Below are 11,789 nucleotides of genomic sequence, written 5' to 3' on the forward strand. Positions count from 1 at the left end.
GCCTTTCTGAATTCCAAACTACTTACTGCTCATACTGACACTAATCAAATATTCTCCTATGAGTGTGTGCATGAGTTAAGACTGTACAAGCACCTATTATAAGCCCTGTGGGTTAGGCACACAACAGCTGCTCAAAAAATAACTGCTGAACAAAGCAGAAAACAAAGAACAGAAACAGTTTTCCCAGTCTCTATCACTCCAACTAGTCTTTCAACTCAGCTAGAAATCCAGAATGGCATGGGCTACACTAACCCAAGCATGTAAATGGGACCTACTCTCACAGCTCATGTAGACAGACAAGAGACAGACAGACACATACACACACACACACGATTTTCTCACTTACGTCTGGAACAATAACTGTAAGCTTGGGATTTAAAGCATGATAGACTTTTCCAATGGCTCCCTTATAACACCAGAAAGGGTTATAATCTTGAGCATATTTGGTGTTGGCATCTCTGGCAGTTGTGAAGATCTTGTACCAGAGCGTGGCGTTGCTGTATGTATCAGGAACACAGTGTGGTGGCTGTCTGCAGGAGAAAAGAGGAAAAGAAATGTGCTCAGTGGCCTGAGACATTTACTGCGTCTTCCCCACAGCCCCTGGCCCAACATAACCAAACCACACGTGTGGAAAGGAGAAATAAGAGAGATACGTGTTTCTCTGAGATAACATACCATTTTGCTTTTAGTTCAGAGACCTGTTTTTAAATTTAATATTTTTTTTATTTAATAAACATATAAGAGTAAGAAACAGGCATTCGACATTTAGGAGTATGGGTGTTATATTTTTGTCTTCAGAATTCATCCCATGGTATATGATGTGGCCAAAGAGAGTCCTGCTCCTTTCAAGCCCATTTTCTCAAATTGTCTAAATTCTTAGTCACAACAGGAAGTTTAACATACGAACTTCTCCGTCAGATACTATAACCTGCAAATAATGTTTAACTTATCTGCTCTTGTCCTACAAACCTCCAAATGTCTAAAACGGATAAACACTGGGATGAAAATATTAAGACCAGAAATAGGCCTTATTGTTTCTTCCCAGTTTCTTACTCTTATTCTTATTGAAAAAGGATTCACCAGAGAATTTTTAAAAATAGCCTACATTTATGTATTTCATTCATTTATAGATCTTTTATCTCCTTTAGAGAAAAAGGAGAGGCAAAAAAAAAAAAAAATCTTAAGGGTAAAGCACTAACATTGATGACTATTCAAAAAATATGAAGCAAAAGTTTCAGAAACAGTAACTGTTTCATGGAAAATAAGGTTTGATTTATGCTCTCAATTTGAAAAATAACTCTGGATAATGGAGATGAACAAAACTTTTATCTTTCGGGAGCTTTAATTATGGGTTGTTCTGGTCACAGGATCCACTCTTCCTTATCTTTTGTGATGCGCTTCTACCAACAGGAAAGGCAGCATAAGAACAGGCAATGACAACCAACCCTGCTGAGGAACTGACTTTCTGCTATTTATTTGCAGGAGTTCTACCTTAGAATTCCAAATTAAACTTAAAGAATGCCTTAGGTCCAGGTGAAGTAATGCAATGCAAGTCATCCTGAGAATTTGTTGCTGAAGCATCCCAGTCATATTCATGATAAATGGAGCTTCTCACACACATCCTTGGGCTCAGGAAACCACTTACACGGTGACGGGGAACACACCGGGGTTGGCTGTGAGGGTCATGCAGGCTGTGAACACCACCTGCTCACAGTGACCATGAAGGGCACAGTCATCCGAGCTCCAAGCTGCAGGCAGGGTAAAGGTAATGTTTATCTCCTCATGGGCTTCCCTGCCTATGGAAGAGAAATCGTTTTTTTGGTAAAGAAAGGCAAGAATCCATATAATTATTATTCTCTGGGATTTGAATGAATCCTGAAATCAAACCCATGCAGGAATCACTTATCAGTCCACAGAAACAGGACTCCTGAGGAATTTGCAGGAACAACAGCAGTTCTGAGCTGGACTCTGAGGCCTGCTCACCTGGCAGAGCCACCAAATGGCAATAGGAGAGGGGCCACTTTCAACCAGGGCTGGGGATGCCAAACAAGGCCCCAGGCAGTGCCCCAGTTGGACAGCTCGGGGCCAGGTGAGTTATTATCACCACCGTTTTAGCATTTGCACATGACTCTTTCCATTTTCAAACTACTTTTATATGTATTACTTCACTTAAAATGTACCACTATCCCACAAACATGACCAAAAAAGTGTTACTGCTCCCCTTTTACATATGAGCAGACTGAGGATCAGAGGGTCTCACAGACTTGAGAAAGGTCATGGGACAGGTAAGTGATGAAGCTTAAACGAAAACCAAGGTATTCCAACACCACAGAGAGAGGTCTACTCACAATATGGAAAACACAGAAATCACCCTTACCTTATTTCCAAGGAAAGCGCTCTCACCTGTAACAGCCAAGAGAAGGCTGGCAGGCGCTCCCAACTTCTTTAAGGGCTTTAAAAGGCTCTTGGTAACCAATGAACCACAGAATATTCTTCCAAGGCCCAGGCCTCCAACATAAAGCTTTTCCAGCTTCCACTACTTTCTCAACTTTGTCCTGAATAACTTAGAGTCTTGTCATGGGTTTAGTACTGGTCAAAGGGCACTGCCCAATGTTTTACAGGCGTCAAGCACTTATATAGCATTTGTTTTGTGCAAAGAACTTGATAAATATTAATTCATAGTATCCTTGTCTCTTCCATAATCCCCAAATGCCAAAAGACCAGATCTTAGGCTTTTTCTAGTTCATTCCAGCACCTAGCACAGTGATGAGCTAATGGTGTGCACTCAGAAATTTGTAGACTAATAGTGATATTTGTAGTATGTATTGCAATCTCCATCATGATAAACCTGAATATATTTTTTATGCCTGTAAATATTAAGACCAGAAATACGCCTTATAGTCTCTTCCCAGTGTCTCACACTTACAGGTTTTTAATTGACAGCCTACTGTGTGCCAAGCACTATATTAAGTGAAAGTATAGTAGAAATGGTTCCTTCTTGACTGCTTAGTTCAAACTCAACAAGAGGGGAGGTGTGTGCAAAAATATAAAATAGTCTAATAAATAAAACCATACACTGCTAATACTGTCTTGTAATAGCTGTTGCCTGAGAAAGTCTGAAAGGAAAATGGCTAACACTCACATACCTGAAAGTCCAATTTGATGCCCTAAAATGGTTGAGTACAGATGAGTGACGTTGCGAGAGTATCCTCCAAATGGTTTGAGTGGGTCCAGGGTAAGCGTGATTGCAACTGAGATGTTAACGGGGCCTGAGTCCTCCAAAGCCTGTGGGGACTGGGTGGACAATCTGGCCTGCCCGCTGGTCATTGTGCTTTCCGGAGTTGTGGTGTCATTTGTGAGATGCTTTAATGTTTCATTCTCTGATACACACAAGTCTAAATCATTAAACCGCAACAGAAAAGTATTCCAATCCTTCAGGAAAATGAAACAGAGAAACAAGTGTGAGCAGTCTAAAAGTGCAGCCACTGCAGTTATATAGCCATGACCCTCAAGGTGACATCAAACCACAATGGGGACACCACACTTCAGAGTCAATCATTTAGAACAACAGTGACAATACAGCCATCAGCCTCTTGCATTGGCATAATAATGTGGTTTTCCAGCCACTCTTATATTCATAATCTTAAATATGAACTATTCATTAGCATGATATTAAATAAACTGTAAGATTAAACCAACTTATTCAAGAAAATATGTGAAAAAACAAAAAGGCATATTATACTCAAAGAAAATGATTTAGCCTCAGAATTAAACTTGAAATGAAAGCTTGAACAAAAGCAGTAAGACATGAAAAGCAGTAATCCAAACTCACTTAGCAGTTGCAATTAGTTGTTTTTTAAAAATAAGGCTGCCTCAAAATAATTCCTAAAAAAGTCAATTTTATACACCTTGCTTTCTCTCTTGAGAACGTGAAACAGTAAATACCAATACTCATGGGGCTGTTTCCCCCTCGTCATGGACTTTGGATGCTACCTTAGAACAGCAACAATTTCAAAAGGGAGAAAAAATGTTTTCACGCTTCTCTTAATATACACCCTGCCTGTATTAATGATTTAAATCATAAGCAGTTTTAAAAACACATACAGCTTATTATGTCATGGTTAAACTGATACCAACATAGTAAAGTACCCAATAGGATTTATTTTAATTTTAGTAGAAACCCAAAGATGAATTCATGCTGAAACAACAACACATCTAACCTAGGGTGTTACATATATCTTTCTCCCAAGCAACATTCATCTACAGAAAGTTGTCAAATCAAGTTACACTTACAATTACACTTATACTAGCATTAATTAAATGCCATTTGAGCAATCCCCAAGCAGTCAAGCGAGTCTATTTCTATGGCATCAGTATATGCCATTTAGTAAGACTGCAACTGATGTATCAAATTACATTTCCCTAACATCTACAAACTCAGCAGACCATTCAAGAACCTCAGGGCTGAAAATGAACATTCTAGTCTCATCTCTTCATATTCCAGATATAAGGAAACCGAGGCCCTGCGCAAATTACATACTCTCCAATTCCACAATTGAAAGCAGAATCAGGATTACGTTTTCTGACTCACAGCACCAAACTTTTCCCATATACCTATGATCCTCCCTTGAAAATAAGATCACGAAATTAATATAATATTAAAATAACCAAAGTTCTGTAGCATCTGGCACTGGGGCATTGCTGTTGCTGTCCATTTTGAACAGTCTGCCAAAGCCAGTATCAAGCCCATTTTGATTTAAGGGCTAATTTTCCAGGCTACAACTTGACCATTGGCCTTGGCTGAGTGTTCAACATGGACTCGAGCTCTTTTGAAAAAGCAATGCCAGGATGCTGTAGAGCTTTGGTTGTGACTAGCATGTTCATTTCAGCCCTAATGTGGGTATAGCCTGTTTCTACAACCTTTAAAGATTCAGGCAGGGTCGGAAAGGAGGGAAAATTAAGCCAGCCACTATGTCTGCTGGTAAGAAACTCTTGGAAAAGGTTCTAAGGTAGAAACAGCTAAAACTTGTTACTTTAACTGGGTTAGGGAGTTCACATGTGAAAGAGTCCCTCCTGCCAAGACCACCTATGATCTTGAACGCCACAGAGCACAAGACAAAGCCATGACCCCTTTTACACTGAGCAGAACTCTCTTCTCCTTCACTGTAGCAACAATGCAATTCCAATCTGTACTCCCATCCCACTCTCACCAACGAATACACACAAGAAGTGTAAGAGTCACTCAGACAATCTACTAAGAACTAATCTGTCCTGAAAGAAACCTTATCCACCAGTAAACTCATCATATCATTAATTCAGCAAAATTTCTAACATGGAAAATAAATTAATAGGTAACACTGTGATTCACCTCTATTAAATAAGAATTATTAACTTTTTATTATTTTCTGATATGTAAAGACACATCATTTCAAATCTGCATTTTGAGTGTTCGAACCATTATGTGCCTAGATTAAGGATTAAAAAAGAGCAATGCCCTAATAATTAATTTAAATTGACCAAAATGTAAATTCTAGAAGGTAAGCTCATAGATAACTGAAGTTTTCCTTGATAAAAAAAGATAAATATATTTGGAAATAAGAACCTATTCCTAATGTCATTAGGATCCCTTCTTATCCAATGAAAAAGCTAACCATACAGCTGATAAAACTCCATGATGACATGGGGCTTTAAAATAACAAATGTTTATAGGTTTCAAAAACTTCAAAGAGCTAATTTCACATGAATATAAAAGAAGCTAGATCTTGATGCAAACATTTTACAATACACTTTCCAAAATACCTGCTTCATTGCTGACATAGTCTAAGTGAAACTGGCAGCATCACTTAAATCAATATCTACCTGACTAGAAACTTCCTAAGAAAGTGAGTCACAGGGAGATGAAAGACAAAAATATCTGAATAAACACTGATCTTTCTCACTGGGATAAAAAAGTCACAACCAAAGAAAAAGTGTGTGGAGAGCCCAAAGGTGTTTTCCCAGCCAGTCTTAGGAGAACTTAGAGAATATACTATACCTCTGCCATTTCCGGTGACTTAATCTCCTTGATTTTGAAGAAATAGCCCAAGGTCAGGAAAGCTATTGCCATGGCACTTACACTGATCATAAAGACCACCAAGGGAGGCCGACTGCTGATATATAGCTTCAGGTTATCCAAGGGGTTGATGTTGAACATTATTCTGATCAGCTCCACCTGAAAGAAATTAATCAGAAAGCCCATGGATTGACTTGCCAAAAGAAAACCTATGATTCTCACTTTTGTTTCCTTTCACAGTATTGGGGAGTAAAGGTGGTCACTCATTATTGAACTTGAGAAATGTTTGATCATAAATCTCCAAAACACCAGCTAGAAAAACTAAATGTTAATTGTTGTTATTTCCAAGTGATAAGATCTTGAAAGATATGTACATTTCCTTTCAGTTTAATCTTCCAATTATTCTATAATTAACAACTTGCTACTTCCATGTTACTTAAAAAAATGTTTAAGTAGGTTAGTAATGTGACACAAACACATGCCAACATGAACAAAAATAAACTGAGGATGCTCTCATTTCCTACCACTGAAAAGCTGAATTCTATCTACTGAACATTCTGTCCTACTCACTGCCATCCACATGCCCATTCCAGCACAAGGCACAGAGAAGCACTCGATAAATACTGAATTTTATCACTCCCCTGCTTAAAGCCCTCCTAAGGTTTCCCACTGGACCTACGATAAGGTCGGTGACAGCTCCCTGTTAGGGCCCACAGGGAGGTTTCATGATCTGGAAACCTTGCCAATCCTAATGACTTACATCTCCACCAACTTCTCCTCCTCCCTCACTGGGCTCTGATCACACTGGCCTTTCTATTTTTCAGCATCAGCTTTTTGATTTCTGCCAGGTCTGCTACGACTTTGGTGGCACTGAATCTGTGGAATAGAGCTTGGGCAGTATTGCCATCCTAACAATACTGTCTCCAGTCCACGAACTTGGGATATCCTTCTATTTATTTGTTTTCTTTAATTCATTTCAACAACGTTTTGTAGTTTTCAAAGCATAAGTTTGCACTTCTTTTGCTAAATATATTTTATTCTTCATGGAAATGTTAAACATGTCTTATCTGAAGGCTTTTATCTATGCTTGGAATGCTTTCCCCAATATTTCCACACATTTGCTCTTCCTTCAAATGCAGGTCTCCACTCATACATAGCTCCTCAGACAGGCCTTCCCTGACCACTCTCAGCCCCTAGTCTCCTGCTTTAGTTCCTTCACAGTTTCATGCCAGTCAAGGATACAGTTAATTTTCTACTTGTTTACTGTTTATCATCCCTCATTTGTAAACTCTGTGACAGCAGAGATTTTGCCCAGTCTTGTTCACTGTTATAAAGCCCCTAGAACAGTAGCTGGCACATAATGAGCCCTTGTATATGTGAGCCGATTATACCACCACTAAAAAAGCAGTTTTAAAAAAAATCTGTTAACTTTTAACTTTGAGAAAAAGATGAATCAACAGCCCCTAAGCACTAGCAGCAACCACTTCCAATCAACCAGGCTGTTACTTATTTGTCCTCCCAAGAGTCCTTGGAGATGGAAAAAACAGCCTTTCTGCTCTCCCCAGAGGCAACTTTAGTTCTTAAATTAGCAAGTACCATTCACCACACGTTTTGTATACTTTAAGCACATGTGTATATATAAACAGATACAATTACTGATGCTGCATTCGAAAACTTGGGGAAAATAATATATTGCATGTATCCTAGTGCTATGTTTACTCAATGTTCTGTTTCTGAGAATTATCTCTGTTGATGTATGTAAATCTAGCCCACTGAATTTACCCGCTGTACGTTGTGCAACTAGATTACAGTTGAGTTATCCTGGACTGAGGAGCTCAGCGGTTTCTTCCCCATATTTCACTCACAAAGGGCACTGCAGCAGGCATGAGAGGCTCTAGCACAACTACGTCACAGGGCAGACCCACCTGAATTTGACTTTGTCAGACCACTCTCCAAGGAAGTTGCACTTGTTAACACTCCCAGCGATGAAGGGGCTCACTTCATTTCCCAACATATGTGCCAACACTTGATATTCTAAAGCATATGGATTTGGACCAAGATAGATGTGAAATGGTATCTCATCATTATTTTAAATTGCATCTCACTGAAACCAAACTTTATCAGCCATTTAGATATCTTCCTAGGTAAACTGCCTGAATCTCTGGCCATAAACTGGAAAGATATCCACCTACTTCTTAATAATGTTTAAGAGTTCTCTTTATAGTGTGGATACTAAGCCTTTACCAATTTTATATATTACATATAACTACTCCATGTCTGTGGATTTTCTTTAATATGGTTAATGGTATCTTTTGCCATATGAAAGGGTGTTGATTGTTTTTAACTGCTTTTTTGAGATCTAATTCACCTACCATCTAACTTCAACCATTTAAAGCATACAATTTAATACAGAGAATTGGGCAACCATCACTATAATTAATTTTCACACACATTCATCATATCATAAAGAAACCTCATACTAAGAGAGGATAGGAGGCATTTGAAAAACACAAAGGAAAGGGCTTACAGAAATGACCGACTCAGCCAGTTAAAGCCCATTCCTGACTGCTCTCTTACCCCTTCCAGGACTCTCCAGCTAACATGTTTTCCCATAGCTACCTCCCCCACCTCAAGCACTCTCCAGCTCACATCTGTTGATTCATGGCTTGCCAACCAACTAATGTTCCTTCTTATCTCTGTAGCTGTGTAGGAATAACAAGACTATAAAACTACTTTTTATGTTACAATTGGGACTACAATCCACTGAGCAGGTGTTAGCATAATAAGCGTTGCTTCCTACTTACAGCTTCAATGTCCCATCTCTCTGTTCGAGAATCCTATAAGTGCTGATAACGCCAATGTCACAAAACAAACAACCTGTAAGACCAGCGGTCTGAAAATTCCTTCCCCCACCTGAGTCATGAGGCACATGTGAGACAAAGGAATCACATGCTCCTTGTATGGACACTGCAGAGGTATATAAACTGTAATAAATCTAACCAAAGTGAGCTCATGCATGGTGTTATTAACCCCACGCGCTCTGCCGGCCAATAAATTCTCCTTCCTCTAACGAAGTTGTGTGAGCGTACAATTTCTTCCGTCGGGTGTCCTGCAACACTACCCAGCAAGTAAACTCTTATTTCCCCCAGCTCTCAGGCAAGCACTAATGTACTTTCTGTCTCTACAGATTTGCCTATTCTGGACATTTCAAACAAATGAAATCATATAATGTGATCTTTTATGACTGCTTTCACTTAGCGTCATGTTTTCATGGTTCATCCATGTTGTAGCATGTGTCAGGATTTCATTCCTACTTATTGCCAAAAATATTCCATTGTAAGAAGTATTTTATTTATTCATAAACATTTTGTTTATCCATTCATCAGTTGATGAACATCTGAATTTCCACATTTTAGCCATTGTGAACTTGTATATGTAAGTTTTTGTGTAGACATGCTTTCCTTTGTCTTGGTTATATACCTGGAGTGGTGGGGCGGGGGACAGTGCTGGGTCATATGATAACTATGTTTAACCTTTTCAGGACCTGCCAGACTATTTTCTAAAGCAACTGCCCAATTTTGCATTCTCACAGGCAGTAGTGCAGAGTGCTCCAATTTCTCCACAACCTCATCAATACCTGATACTATCTTTTTTTTATTATAGCCATCCTAGAGGGTATAACGTGGTCTATCTCACGGTGATTTGATTTGTACTTCCCTGACAGTTTTAAATTCTTGATCTTAAATTTATCAAGAAATAGCCTTTTCCTTTTATGGTTGTGTATCTGGATATTATTTAAGAATTCCTTCCCATCTTTCTATGTCATACAGATTTTTTTTACATTATTTTCCTCTACAAGTTTTGTAGTTTTATTTCCTACTATTACTTTCTTATCTATTTGGAATTGATTTAGAAGTCCATAATCAGGTAGGTTTCTAGTTTAATATTTTTTTATACAGGTGGCCAATTGTCCAATGCCATTTATTGAACTTGGTTTTGTACTGATCATGAATTTGTAATGCCATCTCTCACATATAACAAGCTCCCATATACATGGGTTTGTTTCTAGGCCTATTCTTGTGTTCCATCATTCTATATATCTCACCATACCTCAGTACCTTGCTTTTAAATCTTGCTCTCTATTACAAGAAGTGTTCCATTTTACTTTTATTAAAAATTGCTTGGCTATTCCTGGACCTTTATTCTGGCATATGCATTTTAGGTTCCAACTGTAAAGTTCCCAGAAAAATCTTGTTGAATTTTAATAGAATTGAACCAAATATACTATTAATTTGAGGAATAAATTACATCTTTACAACATTGTTTCCTAATCTATCAATACGGTATCTCTCTCCATTTATTTGGGTCTACTTTTCTTTTTCAATGTTTTTAAAACTCTTTTATGTATCATTACATCAATTCGAACATATACTAACTTATGTAACTATCACTGATAGCATCTTCTAAAAAATTACATTTTCTACTATTACTTTATACGAAAGCAACAGACTGTGTGGCACAGACAAGTGGAAGAGTAACCCTACAATCAGCAGTTGATGCTTGCTGAGACAAGTAGAAACCAACTGAACTCTTAAGGTCTGTATGTTGTTTGGCATAGTGGGAGTAGAATACAAAGGAGCCCAAACTTTGGGGCTAATGTTGCCTGTACAGCAATTTTCTTCCACAATACTTTTGCTGAGTAAACAGTGGCATGGAGAGTTGTCTGGAAAATGGAGAAAGTGCTTACTTCTGCAATGCTTAGATCCAAAAGAAACTTCAAGAAATAATGGTGGAGAATTTCCCAAAATGGATGAAAGATATTAATCACATATTCAAGCTTAGCAAACCCTAAGCAGGAAAAATGAATAAATCCACTATTGGCACATCACAGTGAAAAGGAAAAGGAGAATCTTATAAGCAATAAGAGAAAAAGGATACATCAAAATAAGGGCAAAAAAAGAAAGTAAGAATTATAGCTGACTTCTCATCAGAAAGAAAAGAATGGAAGGCATTTTTAAAAGTTAAATTTAAAATAAAACTATCAATTTAAAATTATATACTTAAGAACTATATTCTTCAAAACTCAACAAAAATAGACATTTTCAGATGTTAAGTGAATTTGTCCTCACCAGATCCACACAATAAGAAATATTAAAAGAATAAAAGTTCTTCAAGCTGGAGGGATACGATCCCAGATGGAAGCCCATATCTGCAGGAAGGAACTAAGGACACTACAAGAAGTGAATATATGAGTAAATATAAGTCATTTGTTTATATATTTATAAGAATATTGACTGTATAAGCAAAGGTGGCATTTAAGTAAATAAGGGAAAGATGAGTTGTTTAATAGTGTTAGAATTGTTGGGTGGTTGTCTGGGAAAAAATTAAGTTGAATTTGTTCTCAAAAAAAGCAAGACTCTTGTATATTAACCTTGGTTCCAGACACTTTGCTGAAATCTTTTAAATTGTGATTAGCCTGTTTGTAGCTTCTCTTGGATGTTGAGGACAGGCCCACTGTTTGCAAGCAATAACCATGTTTCTTCCTCTCTAGCTCTCATTTCTTTTTTCTTCTTCTTACTACTTTGACTAGAATCTTCAGTGAAATGATGAACAGAAGTGGCAACAGTAGGAATTCTTGCCTCATACCTGGCTTTAACAGAAATGCTTCAAATACTTCACTATTAAATATGGTACATACAAAAGGCTTCTGATAGATATCCCATACTAGATTAAGGAA

General features: G+C 37.9%; 1 protein-coding gene across 3 annotated transcripts in view; it reads right to left on the reverse strand.

The window, feature by feature from the left end:
- The window catches only part of TMEM248 (transmembrane protein 248), a 41,853-nt gene that overhangs the window by 4,348 nt on the left and 25,716 nt on the right, over positions 1-11,789 (reverse strand). For all 3 annotated transcript variants that reach the window (XM_023534618.1, XM_011366975.2, XM_011366977.2), the window contains exons 2-5: positions 6,035-6,211; positions 3,147-3,432; positions 1,646-1,796; positions 347-530 (exon numbers count right to left, since the gene is read on the reverse strand). In XM_023534618.1, coding sequence (XP_023390386.1) covers positions 347-530; positions 1,646-1,796; positions 3,147-3,432; positions 6,035-6,193 — 780 coding nt within the window. In that variant the 5' untranslated portion in view covers positions 6,194-6,211. The remainder of the gene's footprint in view (positions 1-346; positions 531-1,645; positions 1,797-3,146; positions 3,433-6,034; positions 6,212-11,789) is intronic.

The sequence above is a fragment of the Pteropus vampyrus genome, unplaced genomic scaffold, assembly GCF_000151845.1.
Source record: "Pteropus vampyrus isolate Shadow unplaced genomic scaffold, Pvam_2.0 Scaffold128, whole genome shotgun sequence".
Taxonomy (NCBI): Eukaryota; Metazoa; Chordata; class Mammalia; order Chiroptera; family Pteropodidae; genus Pteropus; species Pteropus vampyrus.